The sequence below is a fragment of the Scyliorhinus torazame genome, chromosome 21, assembly GCF_047496885.1.
Source record: "Scyliorhinus torazame isolate Kashiwa2021f chromosome 21, sScyTor2.1, whole genome shotgun sequence".
NCBI classification, from domain to species: domain Eukaryota; kingdom Metazoa; phylum Chordata; class Chondrichthyes; order Carcharhiniformes; family Scyliorhinidae; genus Scyliorhinus; species Scyliorhinus torazame.
Window position 1 is genome coordinate 89,412,796 of NC_092727.1, and position 25,743 is coordinate 89,438,538.

The 25,743-nt window shown below is 47.2% G+C and overlaps 1 protein-coding gene across 2 annotated transcripts in view; it reads right to left on the minus strand.

The window, feature by feature from the left end:
* The window catches only part of LOC140398399 (integrin alpha-8-like), a 223,488-nt gene that overhangs the window by 7,815 nt on the left and 189,930 nt on the right, over positions 1-25,743 (minus strand). For both annotated transcript variants that reach the window (XM_072487047.1, XM_072487046.1), the window contains 6 exons: positions 25,661-25,741; positions 22,397-22,502; positions 13,730-13,882; positions 10,222-10,338; positions 5,489-5,602; positions 3,301-3,402 (listed from right to left, as the gene is read on the minus strand). In XM_072487047.1, coding sequence (XP_072343148.1) covers positions 3,301-3,402; positions 5,489-5,602; positions 10,222-10,338; positions 13,730-13,882; positions 22,397-22,502; positions 25,661-25,741 — 673 coding nt within the window. The remainder of the gene's footprint in view (positions 1-3,300; positions 3,403-5,488; positions 5,603-10,221; positions 10,339-13,729; positions 13,883-22,396; positions 22,503-25,660; positions 25,742-25,743) is intronic.

Here is a 25,743-nt window from a genome sequence, read left to right on the forward strand (position 1 = left end):
GGGGTCGGAGAATGTCGCCCCAGGGGTCACCCATTTAAGACAGAGATGAGGAAAACATCTTTCTCTCAGAGGGTTGTGAGACTTTGGAACTCTTCCTGAAAAGGTAGTTGAGTCAAAATCTTGGGATATCTTTAAGACAGAGGCAGATCTGCATGGTAGCATAGTGATTAGCACCATCGGATCACAGCTCCAGAGTCCCAGGTTCGATTCCCAGCTTGGGGCACTGTCTGGGTGGAGTCGGCACGTTCTCCCCGTGTCTGCGTGGGTTTCCTCCAGGTGCTCCGGTTTCCTCCCACAGTCCAAAGATGTGCAGGTTAGGTGGATTGGCCATGCTAAATTGCCCTTAGTGTTGAAAAGAGTTGGGTGGGGTTGCGGGGATGGGGTAGAAGTGTGCACTTAAGTGGGGTACTCTTTCCAAGGGCCGGTGCAGACTCGATGGGCTGAATGTCCTCCTTCTTCACTGTAAATTCTATGATTCTATGATAAGCAAGAGGGTGAAAGGTTATTGGGGTAAGCAAAATGTCAAGTTGAGGTTAAAATGTGATCAACCGTGATCTTATCGAATGGTGGAGCAGGCTCGAGAGGCCTATTCCTGCTCCTAAGTTGTATGTTCATCTGAATATTGTGGATACAAATCCTCCTCCAAATATGTGAGCACATAATCTAGGCTGACACTACAGCAGTACCGAGGGAATGTTGCATCTTAAGATATGTGGGCCGAAATTCTCCGGTCGTTGGGATTCCCTGTTCCTGGTGGCAGCACACTCCCGCAGGTTTGCCGGCTTCAACAGGAACTCCCATCGAGAAGTGCCGGGAGTAAAGAATCCCACCACTAGCGAACAGCGCGGCATTGAGAAACACTTGGCTGCGGCCCCGAGAATCCTGCCCATGATCTTTCAAATGAGACGTTAAATGAATGACCCATCCGTTCTCTCAGGTGAGCACAAACAATCCCACTGCACTATTTCAAAGAAAATCAGAGGGATTCTTCCAAAGGTCCTGGTCAATATTTATCTATGTACCAACACCAATATAAAAAAAACAAATTATCTAAATATCATCTCAGGAACCTTGCATTGCCTGAATTGATTGCTGTATTTCTTAGATTCCTCATTAACATTTCTGAAGTGCCTCATTGGCTGTAAAGTACTTTAGAATATTCTGGTAATCAAGAAAGGCACTTTATAAATGTCTTTCGTTTTTTGCATTGTATAATGGCAGCTAACTGTAAACTTTTCATACTGTGATTGGACCCTTCCTTCAGCAATGACTCAGAGGTGTAGCACGTTCCAGTTCTCCGTCATCTTCTGCAGTAGAATTGCTTAACTCCAAAACAATGCTAACTGAATTGGAGTTCATCGGTTAGTTTGAAACTGGGACCAGGGCTGCATGGCGCCGAGGACCCGGGTTTGATTCCAGCCTCGAGTCACTGTCCGTGTGGAGTTTGCACAGAGTGTCTGCATAGGTCTCACCCCCACAACCCAAAAGATGTGCAGGGTAGGTGAATGGATTGGCCACGCTAAATTAGCCCTTAATTGCAAAAAATAATTTTTTTTAAAATGGGACCAGTGAACGCATGTGTCTTCTGTCTGTCAATGATTCCACTGAACCAAAGGCCCAAATCTTTGCCAAATCGAGAAGACTCAGTAACCCAAAATTGCGGGCCGGACCTGAATCCAGGATTCCCACCCCCGTTCCTGTTTCTGGCAATTTTTGCTGGAGCGGGATAAGGTAGCCTGCCAACACACAGCACTCCCACCTTTGCTATCTCTATTGCAGGGGCGGGCAGTTTAACCCCTCACGTAGTTGGATCCCTTCAGTAAGTAAATGTGGTTCATGGCCTCCTCTCAAGCAGATTGTGAAACACATGGAAACCCATGTCCCAAGTGGGGAATCAAAAAAAGTCATCTGCTCCTGGAATTCTTTCAATGACAGGTTTTGAAATGCAAAAAAAAAAGTTCCTTCAATTCAAAAGTTTGATGCTGTATTGCAAGTTAGATGTGTTTTTATAGCAGTGATTGGGATCTCCAGTGTAATAATATGAAATAATTAATTTGCCCTTTTAAAATGAAAAACAAAACCTTTAGCTGCTGTAATTTGGGGAAAAGCCTCCCCATGGTCCTGGACTGCTTTGATTGACAGGCCATTTGGTGTAGCTTAAAAAACTATACCATTTGCTTTTATAACTTTAGAATTAAACTAGCAAAATTGAAGTCAATGGGAATTTGGAAAACTTTCAACTGGTTAAAATCATACTTAGTATGATGGTTGTGGTTGTTGAAAACTAATTATCTCATACCCAAGACATTGTTGCAGAATTCCTCAGCATTGTGTCCTAGGCCCAACCATCTTCTGCTGCTTCAACAATGAACCTCCATCCAATGTAAGTTGAGAAATGGAGATTTTCGCTGATGAATTCAGTGTTCGATGCAATTCACAACTCCCAGATACTGAAGCAGTTCATACCCACATGTAGCAAGACCTGGGCAACATTCAGGTTTGGGCTGACAAGTGGAAAGTAACGTTCGTGCCACACAAGTGCCAGGCAATGACCATCTCCAATAGGAGAAAATCTAATCATGTCCCTTTGACATTCAATGGCATTACCATTGCGGAATCTCTGCTATCATCCCGGGGGATCATCATTGACCAGAAACTTAACTGGGTCAACCACATTAAATACTGCAGCTACAACAGCAGGTCAGAGGCTGGGAATTCTGCAGTGAGGAACTCACCTCCTGACTCCCCAAAGCCTGTCCATCATCTACAAGTTACAAATCAGGAGTGTGATGGAATGCTCTCCACTTGCCTGGATGAGTGCAGCTCTAACAACACTCAAGAAGCTCAACACCATCCAAGACAAAGCAGCCCGATTAGCACTTTACCACACCTTAGACATTTGCTCATTCCAACACTGGTGAACAGTGGCAGCAGTGCGACTAACTACAAGATGCACAGCTGGAACTGGCCAAGACTTCTGCAACAGGACCTCCCAACCCTACGACCTCTCCCATCTCAAAGAACAAGGGCAGCAGATGCATCTGCAAATTTCCCTCCAGGTCACACACCATCCTGACATGGAAAGATATCCCCATTTCTTCACTGTAGTTGCGTCAAATTCTGGAACTCAGTCCTTAAGGGCATTGTACATGTACCATGGAGATGGATCAAATGGACTGCAGGGTTCAAGACCGCTTCTCATTACCCCCGACTCAAGGGAAATTAGTGATGCATGATATTCACATCCCAAGAATGAATTAAATCTCCTGTGCAGTCACATCTCCTGCCTGTGTTACTTACCATCTTGGTGTCCCTGGGGTATTCTACAGGTTTTGCTTTGTATGGCATTTCCTGCACGACAAACGATCCTTTGGACTGGAATGTAAACTGCTGGTTACGGTTCTGTAAAACACAAGAGTAGCATTTGCTTCTGTTTTCATTTGTATCTTTCTAATTTCCTCCACACCTTTCCTGCAGTATTGTCTCCTGTTGGGATATGACTCCATAGCTATTGGCAACTCTCTGGCACCTCATCTAAGTGGACATTCGTTTTCGAGCACAGGAGGGTAGGACAGCAGTTGAGTTGGGTCAAGGGGTGGGTAGTGGAATTTTTCGCTCTCCGCCAACCCAAGTGCTACTCTTGATAGGACCTGGTACAAAAAGCAGGGTAAACTGAATCTTGAGGATTCATGCAACAAAAACGAATCATTATGGTGATTGAAAAACAGATAGAAACAAAGGTCACTGCTCAGCAGGTCTGGCAGCATCTTCAGAGAGAGAAAGAGTTAACATTTCAGCTTGGCCACCTTTCATTGGAACTGGAAGTGAGAGATATGACAGCAACTACGGAACCGGGGGGAGGAAAAAGTGGGTTGGGAAGCAAAAGGGGATGTCTGCGATAGACTGTGAAACTGTGAATGGGATTTCCCAGCACCCCATCCCCCACAATGGCAGATTTTCTTGTGGAGAGCAATTGGCCACCAGTACGATCTTCTAGTCTCACCAAAGCCTGTGGGTTTTTGCATTACTTGCTAACTCCACCAGCGGGGAACCTGCTACAGATGGTCGACTTCAGTTCTTCAGTTGAGAATAGCCGATCCTGCCAGTGGAAAGGGTCATAAAATCCCACTGTTCCTCAGTGCATAGATGCTGTCTGACCTGCTGAGTGTTTACAGCTTTTGTCTAGTTTTTATCTTGGGCATGCTGCTCTGTAAGGGCTGGGGCGAGTTACGTGTGGGCATGTGTAATCTTGCATGAAGGGAACCCATTGAATCCATTGAGTTGACTTAAAGTGATAAAGTTCTTGTTGTAGATGTTTCTTGTCACTGATGGAGAAGGCCCCATCCAACACAAGACACATAGGCCTGAATTTTTCAGGTGGTCGTGCCTCCTGTTCCTCCATCTGAAGGGTCGGCGGGGAAACTCTTCCCTGTTGATACCAAGCACTCCGCAGCCATTTCATGCTCGAATGAGTGTAAAAGGGCTGCAGGCAGGAGTTCCGCCCTTCACTTGGGAGGCCCGCCAGCCTCAGAATCCTTAATTGGAAGGCAGGCAGGCACCTTGGCCACTGATTGATCAGTTGTTCTAAAATCGCATCAGCTCTCGAGCTCCAAAACAAAACCTGTGCCCATGATCATTGGGAACTGCATTGACACTGGGCTGGAATTTGCTGCACCTTAACTGCTAAAGCCCATCAGATAAAAAAACAATTAACTTTGGTCCAAGATGTAAAGGGATAATCTCCTCGCTCCCCATCCCCTCACCTCCCTGAAAATGATGAATTATGCTGAGATGTGGTTCCATTCATTCCTGCTGTTCTCCAGTATATCAGCCAAATGACCATTCTTCAGCTGCGCATTAAAGCAGTGAAGGCCAACCAAATATTTAACTTGAGAAGTGAGAGGGGCATCATGGCCTAGCATGGTCCTATTCTCACCTGAATTCCACATGTTCATTTTCCAGCACTGATCCTTAGACAACAATTAGGAATAGATATTCTGGAGGATTTGTCCCTTCTCTAGTTCAGGGATGGGCTGACCAATTATCACTGCCATCCCAGCTGAGACTGGATCGGTTGGCTGACCAGCTGGTTTGTGAGGTGGAGGCGACACCAACAGCCCAGGTCAATCCCCTTACTGGCTGAGGTTATGCATGAAGGCCCTGCTTTCTCAACCTTTACCCTCGACTGAGGTGTGCTGACCCTCAGGCCAAATCACCATCAGACCGTTCCCTCTCAAGGTGGGGAGCAGCCTACAGTCCTCTGGGACTGTGGTGACATTTACCTTTTATTTACAAAAATAGAACTGAACCTGGAATCAAGCACAGTTGAGTTCCAGACTAGGCTGTGCATTTACCAACGTCCCTCTGTCACTTAAGGTCACCATAATTTCTGTAAATTTGCACCAGCTGACACCACATGCAAAGTAAGTAAGGCAGATGACTGCATGGTGATGGAATTCCCTCCATAAAAGCAAAACCTGTGGTTTACCTTAACGAAGATTTCCATCTTGAGCTGAGATTGTATGTTTATCGCGACTCCCTTCTCCTTCTCCAGAAGACCCACGCGACAGATAATTTTCACACAGGTCACAGTGGTGCAATTCTAGTGGGAAAGACAGCCTACTTTCAGCCTTAAAAGTGCAATAAAGCCTCTCCGAATGAGACGTTTCTAAATGATTTGGAACGACTATGAAGCTAAGTGGCAAAATCTGGTTCAGTGTGAACCTAATGAACTCAAGTCGAATCAAAATTAAATGAAGCTTTCAATCAACATGAGTAGGAAATGGGAAATTAGTGGGAATCATGAAATATCTATCACAAAACAACATTTCCACAATCTTCCCCCTCAAAATAAAATGGCATGTTAGAAATGTTTTTCCAGTCTGGGCTCAGTCCAGATGCGGCAACTGTGTCTCATTAGTCAAAAATAAGGAAGCACCTTTGGTTTTCCAGGACCTGTAATATTTGCAAGGGAAAAACAGATTTTAGTCATAGAATCATGGAATCCCTACGGTGCAGAAGGAGGTCATTTGGCCCATCGAATCTCACTGACCCTCCGAAAGAGCACTCCCCCGCTCACCCCGCCCTTATCCCCGTAAACTAACCTGCATATCTTTGGACACTAAGGGGTAATTTAGCATGGCCAAACTACCTAACCTGCACATATTTGGACTGTGGGAGGAAACCAGAGCACCCAGAGGAAACCCACGCAGGCACGGGGAGAACGTGCAAACTTCACACAGACAAGGCCGGAATTGAACTCAGGTCCCTGCTGCTGTGAGGCAATGGTGCTATCCACTGTGCCGCCGTGTTACCAGGAACGAGAGTGTTCATCAGTGAAAACCATCATTGTTGGCAAATAGCCTTGCATCTATCCCAGCAAGCAGGTAATGTCAACAGAGGCTCACAGAATCCATTAGTGGTAACATGCAGTGGTTAGCACAGTTGCTTCACAGCTCCAGGTTCCCAGGTTTGATTCCTGGCTTGGGTCACTGTCTGTGCGGAGTCTGCACGTTCTCCCCGTGTGCGCGTGGGTTTCCTCCGGGTGCTCCGGTTTCCTCCCACAGTCCAAAGATGTGTGGGTTAGGTGGATTGGACATGCTAAATTGCCCTTCGTGTCCAAAAAGGTTAAGTGGGATTACTGGGTTACGGGGATAGGGTGGAGGTGTGGGGGCTTGGGTAGTGTGCCCTTTCCAAGGGCCGGTGCCGACTCGATGGGCAAAATGGCCTCCTGTAAATTCTATGATTCTATGATTAAGCTTGGAGTCTATGTCATCATTGTGGTGAACCACTGTTATTGTAGTTCCACTGTTGTTCCACGGTTACTTACAGCGCTGTATATATTCTCTGTTACTGTTTGTTCCATTGTTACTCACTGTGTTATATATTGTTGTTCTTCTGTGGCTCCGCCCCACTGGGTGATGTATATAGTTGACTGATCTGTAGCCCTGTCTCCAGTCTGGATTCAGCAACAGATAGGCTACATCTTAGAGTATTAAAACCATTACTTTGTTTCCTACAACTTGCCTCGTGTGTAACTGATGGTGCATCAATTTAATACTCTAAAATAGTACGATGGATAAGTCACTCAAGCCTGAGCGACTGGACCTGGACCCAGAGGCAGCCAATGCCACCGCGATCTTCCAGCATTGGCTAAGCTATTTTGAGGCCTATCTCGACTCTTCCACTGACGCCGTCTCAGGGGAGCACAAGCTTCGGGTCCTCAACGCCCGGATGAGCCACCGAATATTTACCCTCATCAGAGATGCAGCCACGTACGACAAGGCGATTACACTCCTCAAAGGGCAGTACGTGAGGGCGGTAAATGAGGTGTACGCCTGGCACCTCCTCGCCATGAGGCGTCAGCGCCCAGGAAAATCTTTGGCCGAGTTCCTGCGTGACCTGTGGGTACTCGCCCGGAATTGTAGCTGACAGGCAGTAACGGCAGTTCAACATACCGAGCTCCTGATCCGGGACGCCTATGTGGCCGGCGTAAGGTCTGACTACATCCGTCAGCGCCTGCTCGACGGGGGTACCCTCGACCTAAACGACACGGTGCGGCTCACGAAATCCCTGGAAGTGGCCTTCCAGAATATGGATGCCTTCACGCCCGACCACGCGGCATCCTTGTGGGCATCCTGGGCACAGCCATCACCCGATCCGGGGGTGTCACAAGCTGTGTCTCGTGGCAGCCCGCCAACTCCGGGGGGACCATCCTGCTACTTCTGTGGCCAGGGTCAGCACTCCAGACAACGCTGCCCAACTCGGAACGCGACCTGCAGCGAGTGCGGTAAGAAGGGACACTTTGCAAAAGTCTGCCAGGCCCGGCCTAAAACGTCCAACTCCCACCGCGTGATATATTGCCTGCCGGGACCGCCTCCTTCTAACGCTTCATCCACCTCGTGCGGCCCATGGAGTCCGCCCTCTTGTTCGCCATCTCCGACGCGATCTGCCATGTGCGACTCCTGGGGCGCCATCTTGGCCGCCATCTTCTACGCAACCCACCACGTGCGACTTGTGGGGGCCACCATCTTGGCCGCCATCTTTGACGCCACCCACTACCACCGACCAGACCAACCACCTTCCGCAGCTCGCCTCTGTCACCCTCGACCAGTCCTCCGGAAGCATGTGAGGAACCACAAAACCGATCCCCTGGTCGAGCGGGTTATGCTTCTCCATGCTAACCCACAATATGCCTACGTGGCACATCAGGACGGGCGGCAGGACACAGTCTCCCTCCGGGACTTGGCACCCGCTGGTTCCCCACCCGACCCTCCACCGTCTACCTCCATTACCATCGCCCCCGCGCCTACACCGTCTCTCTCTCTCTGTCGACGCTTCCGGAAGAAGAAGAAGAGGACGACACGCTCCCGGAGTAGCAGGTCTCGACACCAGTGCCCACACCACAGCCGGGACTGAGAAGATCACAGAGGACGGTTAATGCTCCTGATAGACTTAATCTATAAGTTTGCTTCACCCCTGCTGGACTTTTTTTAACAGGGGGTGAATGTGGTGAACCACTGTTATTGTAGTTCCACTGTTGTTCCACTGTTACTTACAGCGCTGTATATATTCTCTGTTACTGTTTGTTCCATTGTTACTCACTGTGTTATATATTGTTGTTCTTCTGTGGCTCCGCCCCACTGGGTGTTGTATATAGTTGACTGATCTGTAGCCCTGTCTCCAGTCTGGGTTCAGCAGCAGACAGGCTACATCTTAGAGTATTAAAACCATTACTTAATTTCCTACAACTTGCCTTGTATGTAATTGATTGTGCGTCAATCATAACCCCAGTAAAACCTGGGAGTAAATTTAGATGGTCTAGAGGGTTTAGTAATCTTGGAGAAGTTACTAGTGACAGACCAAGCCTCAAAGCTTTTGTTTATACACTTGTTTTATTATTTCATAGGACGTGAGCATCAGTGGCAAGACCAGTGTTTGTTACTCACCCATAATTGCCCATGAGAAGATGATGGTAACCCACCTTCTTGGCCTGCTGTGGTCCAATTCTGTAGAGGTTTTATACAACTGATAGCTTTACGAGGGCAGTTCAGAGTCTACCGCGTTATGTGGGTCTGGACTCATGTGTAGGGTAGATGAGGTAAGGACATTGGTGAACTAAATGAGATTTTGATGCACATCCAATGGTTTTACGGTCGCGATTACCAAGATATGTTTTTAATTCCCAGGACTTGATGGCCAAGGAAAGTGCGTTCATAACACAGACAACAGGTTGAGTGTCAAGCTGTAAAATCTTCCAACATATGAGAATAGCAGACGGTAAGAGCGGGAGAGACTCCTGGTCAGCCATGCTTGATGTAGAGTGGTGCCCATCAAGCTATAAGCCTCCGATGACAGGCTAGTGACCTATTCCAGGGATAACTTCACTATGGAAACACATGAAAGCCTGCTATTGCGTCACTGGCCACCGAAAGAGAAACAACAATCTGAGGCTGGTATTGAGCGATGGAAATTTGCTATCGTCTGCCGTGTAGACTGAAAATGATGCTGCTTCAAAGCTGATTGTAATGACATTAATGCTGATAAAGCTATAAATAGTGCTCCATGTTGGGATGTTGGGCCACTGGTTCAAAAACTATCAGACTGACACTCTGAACTTAAACCAGAACTAATGAAAGGAATTGATAGCCTGTCTTGAGCTCTGAATGTGTAACCACTGGATCGGGAAACAATGGGTGGGATTTTCCGGCCCTTCCTTCCGCCGGGATCTTTTGGTCCCACCGACAGTGACCTCCTGCCGCCGGTTCCTTGATAGTAGAGGGTGTGAACAAGACCAACCCAGTTGACAGCGATGGGACCGGACAATAGCGGGACCGGTCAGTGCCAGGCTGCCTCCATGCCATGGAGTGGGGGACAGAAAATCCCATTCAATATGTGTAACTACAATATGGTGCTACTGGACCAATAGACCTTTGTGGCAGCACATAAATATCAAGTATGTGAACAGCATGTTTGCGACAAATACGTCAATATCATTAAAGGTCACATTGGTGAAGACTTACTTCTGGACAGGTTTTGTCAGCCCAATGCAAAGGCAACAGACTCTGCAAATTAGATGTGTCAATGTGTTAAATCATAGAGTAGTTGAGATAGTTCCGCAGAGTGACTTTATCTGGAGTGTTTTTATGTAGTCGAGTTAGGACAGCAAGCTGCAAAGCCCATAGAGTTATTTTGGTGTGACATTTTGATAAACATTCTCACCATGTTAAAGATGTTCTCCAGTGAATTTTCAGGTTTGCTGATATCTCTTTTGTTTCTATTATGACGGGAACTCTCAGTGCTTTTAGACAGAGGGCTCATTGTACTCAACGGTTCTACCTGCAGATGAAAGAACTGTATAATTATTCGTGATTCTCAAATTTTAAGTAAAAATAGCTCATATAACTTTGACAAACTCTTTAAAGGATATCGCCTTCATGCAAAAATAGTTTTGAAAATCTTTTGTTGGGGATGAACCAAAAGAATGCTCACCCATCTTCACCCAAGAGAATGAGGATGTAGGTATGGAACTCAGGGAGAGAGACTGTTAAGTTCTTTTGTAAAATAAATTTAGAGTACCCAATTCATTTTTTCCAATTAAGGGGCAATTTAGCGTGGCCAATCCACCGACCGTGCACATCTTTGGGTTGTGGGGGCAAAACCCACGCAAACACGGGGAGAATGTGCAAACTCCACACGGACAGTGACCCAGAGCTGGCATCGAACCTGGGTCCTCAGTGCCATGAGGCAGCAGTGCTAACCACCGTGCCACCGTGCTACCCTATGACTCTGAGGTTCTTGAGCAAATTGACGTGGGATGTGACAAGGTATTGGAGATGTTGGCAGGCTTAAAAGTGGGCAAATTAACGGTCTGAGTGAATTTTGTTCCAAGCTGCTGTGTGTGTCTGTGTGTGTGTGTGGGGGGGGGGGACTGCAGACCAGCGAGTCTCACGTCAGCGGTACGGAAACTATTGGAGAAAATTCTGAAGGAGAGAATTTATCTCCACTGGGAGAGGCACGGGATAGTCAGCATGGCTTTGTCAAAGAGAGGTCATGCCTCACAAATTTGAGTGAATTTTTTGAAGAGGTGACCAAGTGTGTTGATGAGGGTAGTGCAGCTGATGTAGTTTGTATGGATTTCAGCAAAGCCTTTGACAAGGTCCCACAGGGGAGACTTATAAAGAAGGCAAATGCACATGGGATACAGGGCAATTTGATACAGTAGATTCAAAATTGGCTTAGTTGTTTGAGACAGAGGGTGACGACAGACGGCTGCTTTAGTGACTGGAAGCCAGTGTCCAGTGGCACACCACAGGGATCTGTGCTGGGTCCCCTATTATTCATCATTTATATCAACAACATAGATTACTATTTGGGGGTGGGGGGAAGATCAGTAGGTTTGTGGGTGAGACAAAGATTGGCTGGATGGTTAACAGTGAGGTTGAATGTCTTGGGTTACAGGAAGATATAGATGGGATGGTCAAATGGGCAGTTAAGTGGCAGATGGAATTTAACCTTGTAAAGTTTGAGATGATACACTTTGGAAGGAGTAATTTGACAAGGAAGTATTCAATGAACGGCATGACATTAGGAAGTTCTGAGAGGGACCTTGGAGTATTTGTTCATTCATCAATGAAGGCAGTAGGGCAGGTTAATAAGATGGTGATATAGGCATACGGGACACTTTATCATTCAAGGCATAGATTACAAAAGCAGAGGGGTCATGTCAGAGTTGTAGAGAACTTTAGTGAGGCCACATCTGGAGTACTGTGTGCAGTTCTGGTCGCCATATTATACGGAGGATGTGATTGCACTGGAGGGGGTGTAAAGGAGATTGTCCAGGATGTTGCTTTGGGTGGAACATTTAAGTTATGAAGAGAGGTTGGATAGACTTGGGATGTTTTCGTAGGAGCAGAGAAGACTGAGAGGCGACCTGATGGAGGTGCACAAGTTTATGAGGGGCATGGACGGGATGGATAGGGAGCAGCAGTTAGTCACGAGGGGACAGAAGTTCAAGATGAGGGATAAGATGTTTAGGGGGGATGTGAGGGAAAACCTTTTATAACCCAGAGGTCTGGAATGCACTGCCTGGAGGGTGGTAGAGGTGGGTTGCCTCATATCCTTTAAAAAGAACCTGGATGACTACTTGGCACGTCATAACATTCAAGGCTATGGGCCAAATACTGGCAAATAGGATTAGGTAGGCAGGTCAGATGTTTTTCATGTGTCGGTGCAGACTCGATGGGCCGAAGGGCCTCTTCTGCATTGTGTGATCCGGTGATTCGCAAGGAAAAGCAAAATACTGTGGATGCTGGAAATCTAAAATAAAAACAGAGAATGCTGCATAAACTCAGCTGGTCTGGCAGCATCTGTGGAGACAGAAACAGAAACAGACTCTGAAGAAGAGTCATGCGGACTTGAAGTGATGAGTGACGCCTTCTGGCTGATCACGCCAGAGGATTCCTCTCGTCCTGCCAATGGCACACTCTTGCCATGGGTTTTTCAACGGCGTGGGGTGGATTCAATGGGAAATTCCATTGACTATGGAGGGATGAGAAGATCCCGCCACTGTCCAATGGTAGGCCACCTAGGAGCTTTTCTCAGTAACTTCATTGAAGCCGACTTGTGACACTAAGCGATTATTATTATTATTATTACCTCCTAGAAACAATCTGTGGGGGCTCAGAAAATCGCCCCCGTTTCCCTCTCCACAGATGTTGCCAGGAGTTTATCCAGCATTTTCTGTATTTATTTCAGAATGCTCATCGTGATGGCTCAGTCAGTGATCACACTGTGGAGCTGAGTCTTATGAACTAGAATAACATTCTGATTCAATCACTGATGACTGCTGAGTCAACCAGTGGCTGCTGTGGTAGGCAATGGAGATACTACAATCAGAGCACTGAGGTTAGAGAGGCAGAAAAGAAATAAATCATGGTGCGAGCTCTGAACTATTGAGCGTCTTTCTGACAGATGAGGATGCAACTGCGTATCACATTGAACCTGTGTACAGCACACAGGACCCTATCCAGGGACGGCACGATAGCACAGTGGTTAGCACTGTTGCTTCACAGCGCCTGGGACCAGGGTTTCATTCCCGGCTTGGGTCACTGTCTGTGCAAAGTCTGCACGTTCTCCTCGCGTCTGTGTGAGTTTCCTCTGGGTGCTCCGGTTTCCTCCCACAAGTCCTGAAAGACGTACTTGTTTGGTGAATTCTCCCTCAGTGTACCAAAGTGTGGCGACTGGAGGATTTTCACAGTAACGTCATTGCAGTGTTAATGTAAGCCTACTTGTGACAATAATAAAGATTATCACCCAAGTACCCATTCCTCATGTCTATTGATGTCTTCTTAGATTGATAAGCGTAAGGGGCAAACAGGTAAATGTAACTTTGTCATGATGCATACAGTGTTCATAGCAATAATGAAAGGCCTCTTTTAATACCATGACTCCAGAGCACGCCTGTTCGAACCACCACGGCAGAATTACCTGCTTTAAGGAGGCCTAGGTAAAACATCAGAGCTGCTTTTCCTTTAAATATAAAATCTCTGTTTAAAAATAGTATCCTCAGAAGAAATCAAGATACACAGCAGCATAAATTGTTATTTACAAATTTAATAAAATCTTGAAGTAGAATTTTAATGCAGGACAATATACCAACAATATCCAGCTTCCTGGTGTCATTCCCTCACATGGGAAAAATACAAATTTTGAAAATGCAAAGTCTTACCCAATTCTGAGCATCAGAAGAGTTCACTGTGCAGTTGATTCTCCCCAATGGAATAATCTGAGATTTGAACAGTAGACTGTTGCCATGGAGATCTGCAGGCCAGTCCACTTCGAGCACGGCATCACTAATTGTCGATGGACCATTGTTGTGCAGCTAGGTTAGACACAGAAGGGGTTGTGTGATATCTTTTTTCCAAGCCATTTGAAACTATATCACTCCATAGTTTTCCCTCTTGACAGGAACAAGAGTAGGTCACAGCTATGCCATTCTGTTAACCCTGTAGCTTGTTAGTTATAATTCCTCTGTTTATTTAATATCTTTACTTCTCAAGTATCTGTCTCCTTCAATTGTTTCTGCAGCAAAGACCTTATGGGATTGTTTACTAGACATTCTTATTGTCATTTGCTTGCCAAACTTTTCCTGAATGAGCTTTTAGTTTGTCTACCTCTAATTTTATCAATGTCTCCCCTTGTTTTGAATTCTCTTGCCAAAAGGAAGAGTAATTTCCTGTCAACTGCTTCGGTTCCTATTTCTATTTTGTCATGCTTAATTACTCAACAATTTTTAGGTTAATATTGCGGGCCAAATTAAATCATCTGTGATAAAGCCCTCCAGAATAAGACATTGTATTCATGGAACTTTGGGCCCTTTTAAAAACGACAGCAAAATGAAGCATTTTTTGACTCAATGCCTCCCCACATGCACAACAAAGCCCAGTAACTTTGACAAAGAGTCATCCAGGCTCAAAAGGTTAGCTCCCTTTTCTCTCCACAGACGCTGTCAGACCTGCTGAGATTGTTCAGTATTTTCTATTTTTGTTCCAGTAACTCAAATGATGAGGAAGTGAAAATGGGAATTTTCAGTCTGACACTGCTGAACCAGTTGATCGACCCATTGAGCCACTGCATCAGTCCCTCACTTGGAGTCATTTTAATCTATCCTGTCCCACGCAGAAAAGGACTCTTTTCAATGGGCTATTCCTTATTGAAACTCAACCATAATCCTGGAACACCACCAGAAAATTGAAGCACAATAGGATCCTTGCGCTATCATAGCATAAACGTCTATTTGAAAACTAATTCCTAAAGAAAACCAAGAACAGATGAACTTTTGTGTCACTACTTTTCACCACAAAGGCAGGCAGCTCAAATGCTGAGGCAGGTTAGTTAGATGGTGCACTGCAGTTCTCTGAGACTTCATCCCAGTTACAATAAAAGCAGTTATGCCCTCTAGCCATCACCTCTCACACTGCCGCATGCCCCCCAGCCACTCCCTATGGCCTCTCATACACGTCATGCTAACTTAATGACCACTCATACTCCCCAGCCACTTCACATGGCTCCTCATATCCTCCATCCCAACTCAATGCCAACTCATGCATCCCAGCCACGCCCCATGGTCCCATACTCTCCCTGCCAACTTAATACCAATTTGTGCCACTCCTGTGCCCATCCACCCAGTGTGCACTATGTACAGAATCAAGTAGCCATATAATAACAATGACACATGAGGAATTGTTGGGAAAAAATGTCCATTTAGGAATGTTCTTTGAAAAAAGCACTGTGCCTAAAAACCTATAAATGTATCAATCCGACAGACCAATAAATGATCAATATCAGAGGCTTCAAAGGCTTCACTTCTATTAATCTTGTCCAAATAAGAGACATTGACAAAAAAAATCACAGAAAGGACACTTTATTATAACCACTTAAAAGATGTCAATCAATATGCCTTAATGCCTTAAACTTAATTGTCACATCCAGTTGTGAATGGTGGTGGAAATTAAATGATTAGCTTGAGGAGCAGATACCACAAATATCCCCATCCTGAATGATGGGGATGCCTAGCACATCAGTTCAAAGGACTAGGCTGACACAGTTGCAATCACTTTCAGCCAGAGGTGCTGAGTCTATGATTTATCTTGGTCTCCCCCAGAGGTTGCCTGTATCACAGATGCCTTCAGCCAATTTGATTCATTCCACATAATCAGGAAATGGCTGGAGGCACCGGATAGCAAAGGCTATACCTGAAAACATCCTGGAACTAGTACTGATGACTTGTGTTGCAGAACTAGCCATGCCCTTAGCCAACCTTTTCCACCTCAGCTACAACATTGGCATCCATCCAGCAATGTGGAAAATTGTCCAAATATGTCCTGTCCCAGAAATGTAGGACAAATCCAACCTGGCCAATTGCTGCCACATCAGACTACTCTTGGTCATCAGCAAGGTGACGGAAGGGATCACCGACAATGCTATGAATCAGCAGTTACATAGCAATAACCTGCTCACTAATGCTTAGTTTGCGTTCTGCCACTCAGCACCTGACCCCATTACAGCCTTGGCCAAACATTGATGAGAGAGCTGAACTCAAGAAGTTAGGTGAGAGTGACTGCCCTTGACATCAAAGCAGCAGTTGTATAATAAAGGACTGAATGTAGTATAAAGGAACCCTAGTGAAACTGGAGTCAATGGGAACTTTCAGGCTTGATCTGGTAAATGACAAGTAACATTTACACCACACAAGTGCCAGGCAATGACTATCTTCAATAAGAGAGATTCCAACAAGCTCCCCAGGACATTCAATGGTATTACCATCACTGAATCCCCCACAATCAACTTCTTGAGGTTACCATTGATCAGAAACTGAACTGGACCGGCCACATAAATACTGCAACTACAAGAGCAGTCAGAGGGTCAAAATCCTGCAGTGAGTAACACAGCTCCTGACGCCCTCCCCCAAAGTTTGTTGACCATCTACAAGGTACAAGTCAGGTGTGTGATGGAATACTTTCCATTTGCCTGGATGAGTGCAGCTCCAACAATACTCAGAAGCCCGATATCATCCAGAACAAAGCAGTGCACTTAATTAGCACCAGATCCACCAATTTGTCCATTCACTCTCTCATCACCAACGCACAGTGGCAGCAATGTGTACCATTTACAAGATGCATGGCAGTAACTAGCCCAGTCTCCTTTGACAGCACCTACCAAACAAGTTACCTCTATCCCCTGGAAGGACAAAGGCAACAAATGCACAGATATACCACCAACTGCAAGCTAATCTCCAAGCCACACAACATCCTGACTTGGAACTCAATGGGATGAATGGCCCCTTCAGTGCTGTAGTTAGATCGCTGTTCCTTCACTGTTGCTGGATCAAAGTCCTGGAACTCCTTTCCTATCAGTGCTGTGGTTGTATCTATGCCACCTGCAATGCAGCAATTCAAGAAGGAAGCTCATCACCATCTCAAGGGCAATTAGGGATGGAAAATAAATGCTGGCCTATCCAGTGATGCCCACATTCCATTAATACACTTCTAAAAATCAAATCAAATCATCAATTAATTTCTCACTTCTTTTTATAAGTGTGGGCCTTCAGTCAAACATGCATAATGACAGGGGTGGCATGGTGGAGCAGTGGTTAGCACTGTTGCCTCACGGTGCTGAGGACCCGGGTTCGATATCGGCCCCGAGTCACTGTCTGTGTGGAGTTTGCACATTCTCCCCGAGTCTGGTTGAGCCTCACCCCCACAACCCAAAGATGTGCAGGCTAGGTGGATTGGCCACACTAAATTCCCCCTTAATTGAAAAAAAAAAGGAATTGGGTACTCTGAAGTTTAAACAAAGACTCAAAAAAAACATGCATAATGAAGACAGCCTGGCTGAATGGGCATAAAAGGGACACGAGTTGGCATTGAGTTGGTCTGAAGAGTATGAGGATCCTTGCGGAGTGGCTGGAGGACACAGATAAGACCTTTGAACGTACCTTTCCAAATGTTCCAGAACTCAGACAATGGCTCACGCCTCCTCTGAAAGGTCATGAACCATGAGTCATGGAGAATCTGACCTGACTCCATGAAAATTGCAGGGGTCGATGAGATGTCTATCCCCGCAAAGGAGTTGGCTAGGTTGGGAATGCAGGATGTGGGCTCACAGCTTGCACCCTTATCCCACACCAGCGAAAACAGTTGGTAGCAGGAATGAGGCAGCTATCCCATAAACTGGTCACGCCCTGCATTTTTAAACGGCTCCGGAGTCGTCCTGACGCCTCAAAAATCTAGCCCTTGGGATTAATTAATTATACTTATGTTCCTCACATGTGGTCGCGAATTAAAAATGCTCTTTGATACCAACTTTTATCAATTAATGATCAGAATTCAATTTAATTGCATTTCCCATGTGCTTTTCATATATACAAACATCCAAATGTCTCAAAGAAACTGAATGTAGCAAGACCACATCACTTCTCAAATATAATTCCTCTTTCAAAAACGACTGTCCACTTGAAAAAGTACATTTGGTGGAAATGTTTCTGCCACAATGCTTCCACTGACAATTCTCTGCAAACTGTGTTCACATTTCTTCCCTGAGGCAACTGACCTACGTTCGGAGGAAACATCAGTTATATAAATTTAGTGTCACACTGAGAGCTAGAAGCATTTTTATTGCCACCATGCTGCTCAGCGAATAAATGCATTTTGAAGAGTGGTATTTAACTATGGAATTAGGTTTATATGGAACAGTGATAAGCATCCACAGCTAATGAGTGGGCCATGTAAGTGTCCCTCCTTCATCTCAGTGGGCCGCAAGATTGAAACTGGGCTTGTTCACTAACTATGGCCCTTGGAAGACAATGGGTCAAAATCCTGGAACTCCCTCCCGAAGAGCACAGTCGATGTACCCACACCACATGAACTGCAGCGGTTCAAGAAGGCAGCTCGCAGCCACCTTCTCAAGAACGATTAGGGACGGGCAACGAATGCTGGCCGAGCCAGCGAAGCTCACATCCCGTGAAAATGAATAACAAAACACTAAGTTTGAATACATTTAACACAAGCCGGATATTTTATAACAAGTTATAGGAAATGCTTAATCATTCACATATTAATCGAATTGTCATCAACTCCAAGTGGTGAAAACAAAATAAATATTAAACACTTAATTGGACGCAGAGGGAGCGCATGGCTCTCCAAGTCAATGTTGTGTGCAATCAGCATGCACCTCACGTCACTTGCCCCTGCTTTACGTGCAAATCACTTCAGTTATAACAGGGGGGGAAAAGCCACATGGATGGAAATCAGTGAAATGTGGCACCCCTGTGTATGGGCAATGGTCAAGAAAATGTCTCGTGGTCCGCACTCAGAATCTAGATGGGTCGCATGTGGCCCCTAGGCCGTATGTTGTCCAACACAGACATAGAACATATAGCACACAAACAGGCCATTCAACCTAACTACACAGTACTGATGTTTCTAATCCACATAAGTTTCTTCCCACTTTATCAACTCACCTGAGCCTCTTAAGAGATATATTATTTTCCTCATGTGACTGTCTAGTTTCTTTTGAAGGTATTGTACAATTCATTATTGCAAACATGTTGGCACCTTGACTGAACCAGGCTCACTGAGCGCAGGACATGAATCAAACCTGATTACTTCAGGTTACCATTGAACACAACAAAGAAATATGAAGAAATGTATTTCCTCAGGGTGCTTAGGATGTGGAACTTATGACCACAGGAAATAGTTGGAACAAATAGTGTAATGCAGAAGTTCCCAAAGGGTTCCATGAATCCAGATTCCAGGCTGGGACAAGCTGGAAACAGCACAAAACTCCAATTTTGGAAATTGGGTGAGCACAGACAATGGAGGGATGGTGAAAGCAGGGCCTTGGAGGGGGAAGTGGAGCCTGCGAGAAGGAGTGAGGGAGCGCTGCCTGAGAGAGGGAATGGGAGGAATAAAGCCTGTGAGAGGGAGCGGGGGGAAACGGGGCCTGGGAAACGGAATGGCAGAAATGGGGCCTGCGAGAGGGAACAGGGGGAAGCGGGGCCTGTGGAAGGGATCTGGGCAGCCAGGGCTCTGAGAACAGGCTGGGGGCACGCCATGGGTGGGGGAGGGGGGGGGGGGGGGAGTCTAGGGCTAGGAAAAGTGTGGAGGGAGTGGGCCTCGGAGAGAAGTGCGTATGTGTGTGAGAGATGAGAGCAAGTGAATGAGTGTGTGTGTGTCAATGTGTGTGAGGGAGAAAGGGAGTGAGAGTTGATTGGGTTGTCTGAGAAAGAGGTGAGATTAAGTATGCATGTGAGAGAGAGAAGTTCGAGTGTATGTGTGTGTGTGAGAGAGAAATCAAGGGAGCGAAAGGTGATTGTGTGGTATGAGAGAAAGGTGTGTGTGAGAGAGAGACATGAGAAGGAGAATATGTATTTGTGAATGTATGTGTTTGTGAGTGAGTGGTGAATGTGGGTGTGTGTGTGATTGCATGTTTGTGTGGGTGTCCCAGTATGAAAATCCAGTTTTCCAGCAGCACTCTTTCCCTTTGAACCAAAGGAGCAGCAACATTTATCCCATTAAAAATGCTAAAAAGGTAAGTACAATTTTTAATAAGATAACTTTTAAATTGTATTATGTACATACACGTAAGAAATAGAGAAACATTTCTGTGAATTAGTTTTTTGTATTTTTGTATCTATTGCATTGGAAACAATGGTTACAATCTACCGGCCATGCTGCGCCCAAAAAGCAGCGCGCTGCGACACAATATGGCCGGTAAATGCCGGGAGACCCACAAATGGGTACCAGACAGAACTCCACTCATGGAGGTCTCCCAGGGGATCGGAGGCCTCCAGGTGCTTACCCTTTGGGCAGGGTGGCACTCTGGCACTGCTGGTGCCAGTCTTGTACCCTGGCATTGCCTGCCTGGCATCCTGGCAGTGGCAGCCTGGCACTGCCAAGGTGCCCAGGTGGCACTGCAAGATGGCAGGGCCAATGCCAGGGTGGAAGGTTGGTATTTTCTGCTCGGTGGATATCAGGCTGGGAGTGTCTTGCGTGGGTGTGGGGGATGCCGTGGGGGGCCCTTTATATGAGCTGGGGTTCGGGGGATCTTCGGGGGTCGCGTCGGGGGCTTGAAAGATTGGGACGCCATCTAAAAATGGCGTCCCCACCTCTCCCTACATCGAAGCTTTTCGGCGAGTAGTGCAGGAATTGGGATGAAGTGCAGCCTTGGCCGCGTGTTCCCCGCCGAAGCCCCGTATCTAATGGGAGTCGCATTAGATAGCATTGTGTTTCTCAGCATTGTAAGTGCCAGGAAACACGCAGCTAAATGCTCTCGCTGTGGGACATCGTTCCCATTTGGTTCGATCATGCTCAATCACTTTTTTGTGGTTCGACTCTTAAACACAACTTGAAAGCCTTGGAGGATAAATTTAAATTGCCAGCAGGGAATGGTTGTAGGTGTTTGCAGGTGCGGGACTTCCTGAGAAAACAGGTGCCGGCCTTTCCGCAGCTTCCGCCACGGGGGCTACAGGATAGAGTAGTTTCCAGTCCCTGGGTGGGAGAGGGGAAGGTATCGGATATTTACCAGGCGCTTTCGGAGGTGGAGGAAACTCCGGTGGAGGAGCTTAAGGGCAAGTGAGAGGTCGAGCTAGGAGGAGAGATCGAGGCAGGTCTATCGGTGGATGCCCTAAGCAGGATTAATACCTCCTTATCGTGCGCCAGGCTTAGCCTGATACAATTTAAGGTAGTCCACCGGGCACACATGACAGTAGCTAGGATGAGCAAGTTTTTCGGGGTAGAGGATAGGTGTGCGAGGTGCGTGGGAAGCCCAGCAAATCATGTCCACATGTTTTGGGCAAGCCCAAAGCTTAGAGGGTTTTGGCAGGGTTTTGATCAGGCAATGTCCACGGTGCTAAAAACACGGGTGGTGCCGAGTCCAGAGGTAGCAATCTTTGGAGTGTCGGAAGATCCGGGAGATCAGGGGGCGAAAGAGGCCGACGTCCTGGCCTTTGCCTCCCTGGTAGCCCGGAGACTGGTCTTGTTAATGTGGAGGGACTTGAACCCCCCGAGTGTAGAGACCTGGGTTAGTGACATGGCTGGGTTTCTCAGTCTTGAGAAAATAAAGTTCGCCTTAAGAGGGTCAATGCTGGGGTTCACCCGGAGGTGGCAGCCGTTCGCCGACTTTGTCGGGGAAAATGAAAAATGTCAGCGGATGCAGTATTCCAAGGGGGGGGGGGGGGCGCGGATTGTTGTTGTATGGTTGAGGTGTGTGAAGATTGGGCTGGGTGGGGAAATGTTTATTTTACCATGTTGATGTCATTGGTTTTGTTACTGTTACAAAAAATTTCAAATACCTTAATAAAATATTATTTTTAAAAAATAATGTTTCTCAGGGGTTTCTTCAGTTGTGGCAAAGCGTGGTGTGATGCTTTCAAAATGAAATTAGATGACAGAATAAGATGGCGAGATGAGGTAGTTGGAATCGGGTGAGATTTGTGTGGATTAGTGACACCAACACTGACTGGTTGGGTCAAATGGACTTTTTCCTGCTCTACATTCTGTGTAAACATAGTTCTATGGTTAAGGGTCACTCTGAAAGTTGCACTTATCAACTGTGCATCATGACAGCAATAATATGGCAACTAGCTCTCAAGGCAACATCAAATTTATACGATTGGTGCCTCGTCCAGCCCCACCATCACCAACACTGCCCCTTCCTAGTCACGGTTTCCAGTGGCTCCAGATATGGAGCTCTCCACATTTTCAACCAGCGCAAATGGACAGCTTGTCCAACAATGAGGGCATGTGCAAGCAAAAATATCATGTTAACTCTAAGGGACATTAACCCGGTAGCCAACATAATGCTGTACCTCACAGTCCACAAGTGTTGTACATACCTCATACGTGTGCTGCACTGTGGGCAGAGACTCATTCTTCACCATTACATCCGCTGGTGACTCTAGGTCAATATATGGGAGGACAATTTTCTCAGGTAGCGAAGCCCTGATATTAAAAGAGAGCAGGTTATGAAAAGACTCCAAAACGTCTGATTTTTAATGGTTTTCTTTCTTTGCCCAGTCCTTCCATAAATAAACCATTCCCTGAATCCAACCTGACTCAGTCTCCTTCCTTCATTTTGACTTGAGAGAGATTAGGCGGGATTCTCCATTTGTTCATGTTGGCGAGATTCTCCGGTCCTTTGGCAGCGAATGGAGTTTTGGCCGAGCGCCAATTTCTCAGATCTCGCTGGCAGTGATAGCGGGGAAGAATTCAGAATGGGGAATCCTGACCTCTGTCCAAAGTAGGGCTGTCGAACAGATGTTCTTTATTCTTCAATACAGAACAGGGTAGACTGACACTTTGGGCGGGATTCTCTCAGCCCGGGGCCGGGCCGCAGAATCCCCGTGACCGGCGCGAATCGCGCCACGCCGCCCCGACAACGGCACGCGATTCTCCGCAGAGCAGAGAATCGGCACCATTGGCACCGGTGTGGCTGGCGCAGCGCCGGTCAGGGGCCTCTCTATGCGGCCGGGCCACCGATTCTTGGCACGGAAAGGGCCGAGTGGTCATCGTAAAAACGCCAAGTCCCGCCGGCGCCGTCCACACCTGCTCTCAGCCGGTGGGAACTCGGCGTGGAAGGGTAGGGGGCGGCTTGTGGGGGGGAAGGGGAGGTCCAATGTGGCCTGGCCCGCGATCGGGACCCACCGATCAGGGAGCCGGCCTCTCTGGCTGGGGGCCTCGTTTCTTCCGCTCCGGCCCCTGTAGTCCTGCGCCGTGTTGCGTCGGGGCCGGCGCGTTGAAGGAAGCCACTGCGCATGCATTTGTTTGCGCCGGCACCACTGCGCATGTGCATGTTGGCGCCGGCGCCACTGCGCATGCGCAGATCCCGCGGCACCCAGTTTGCGTCGGGATTGGCAGCTGGAGCGGCGCGAACCGTTCCAGTGCCGTGCTGGCCCCTTTTGCGGGTCGGCCCGTTCACGCCGTCGTGCGTGGACCCTCTGCCGCAGGATTAGAGAATCCCGCCCTTTGAGTCGTGGGCATTGCATTGAATAATTGGTAATAAAGACAGCAATTAAATGAACAGAAGGAAAGTCAGGCCAGCTCTATAAATCTGTCTGAGTTTCCTTTCTGATACTTTTTGGTGATATTCAATGAACAAGCAGTGAAGACCAATACCGACACTGTCCGAGATGCCTGGAGCCACTTTCCGCTCCCATGGCCGGGGTCAGCGGTAGATGTAGCTCTAGACCAACTTACGTATGATTCCTGAAGTGTTTTCTCCAGGAAAGCAGTAGGCTGTGTGGTGTTCTTTGTGTTGCTTGTTTCAGGATGGTTGGAATAGTGTTCACAAAGTCCACAAAATAGCTTGAACTTAACACTATTAATTTGGATTCGAAATGTACTCCTAAAGATTACAGTCGATTATTAACATTTAAACTACACTCATCTACAGCTAATCTTAATACTGATATAAACTATGATCTGCTCGCACTGACACTATTTGTACTTCTGACTCTCTCTAGCTAACTCCTGCACACACTCTCCCACAAGGCTTAACATCACTGCCTTATATACTTGTAACTGTAGCTCCCTCTAGTGGCTACTCTAGGCACTTCATTAACCCTTGCAGTTCTTACATTTTGATAATACCACAGGCTGAACTCAGTGAAAAGACCCAAAGAACCCAAGTCCATTGGGCTTCAATTCACATCAGTGCTGATGAGAAAACATTGTGGTTTAGATTACTTGCAAGCTATGCTCCAAGTCACACACTATTTTGACTTGGATGTAGATCACCGTGGCTTCCTCGTTACTGGATCAAAGTCCTGGGACTTCCTCAGCAGCTTTGTGGGAGCACTTTCATTGCACAAACTTCAGTTTTTCATGAAAAAGACCCACACCAACTTCCTTCAGGGCAACTTGAAAAATAATGGGCGGGATTCTCCCATCGGGTGGCTAAGTGTCGACGCCGGCGTAAAAACGGGAGTGTTTTACTCTGGAGTCGGCGCCCGTTCTGGTACCCCATTCTCTGGCCCACAGGGGGCTAGCATGGTACTGGAGCGGCCCACGCTGCTCCAGCTCCCGATCCCGGAGTGAACCCGGCGCCGTGGGGTCTGCGCATGCGCAGTTGGGCCGGTGCCAACTAGCGCATGCGCAGTGGCCTTCTTCCCCGCGCCGGCCCCAACACCAAATGGCGCAGGGCTACAGGAGCCGGCGCAGAGGAAAGGAGGCCCCCAGCCACAGAGTCCGGCCCGCCGGTCGGTCGGCCCTGATCGCGGGCCAGGCCACTACCCCTCCCCCCCCACAGTCCGCCGCCGGACCCTTCAACGCTGAGGTCTCGCCAGCACAGAGGATGTTAGAACGGCGCCGGTGGGACTCGGATTTTTTGTGAAGGCCGCTCGGCCCATCCGAGCCGGAGAGTCGGCCCATACCCGACTGTCGCCGCGCCAATCATGCCGATTCTCCGCTCTGTGGAGAATTGCGTCCCGGCATTGGGGCGACGTGGTGCAATTCGCGCGGCGCCGATTCGCCGACCCAGCGGGGGTGTCGGAGAATTACGCCCAATGTTGGGATCCGGGCGCAGATCACTGGCTATGCCAGCATTTATTGCCCATCCATTGATAAGGTGGTGGTGAGCTGCTTTCTTGAATCACTGCAACCATGAGATGCAGGTACACCCAGAATGCTGTCAGCGAGGGAGTTGCAGGATTTTGACCCAGCTAGAACAAGGCAATTGCCAACAATGCCCACATTTGGAGAATGAATTGAAAATAATGGTTACCACTCCATCCTGTCCTGCTAAGCAAGGATCATGTTCTACTTCATAGTTGTGGCTGCGTCTCCTTGTGTGGGAAGGGTGGGGGAAGGTTTGTTCTGTGATGCTGACACTACTTTTAAAATCGGCCTGTTTGGGATGCACTCTCAACAAACTGTAGAGGTAATTATTTATTTTAAACTCCACAATCTGAGAAAGGGGCAAAGGGCAGGGATATAAAGGTGAGCTCACTGATCCAGTGCTTTACTGTGGGTAAGCAGGATTTGCTTCGAGTACAAGGCAGCGATCGGGCCCCATCAGAGATAGGTGCATCCTGCAGTAACATGGGATGACAGGATTGCTTATGACAGGATCATGTTAAAGGTCAAACAGGACTGGTTCTTACCGTCTTAGAACAAGCTTCGCCATAACCTGAACGAGCAACTTCAAAAGGACCACCTTACTGTGAGAGTTCTGTGAGTTTTTACT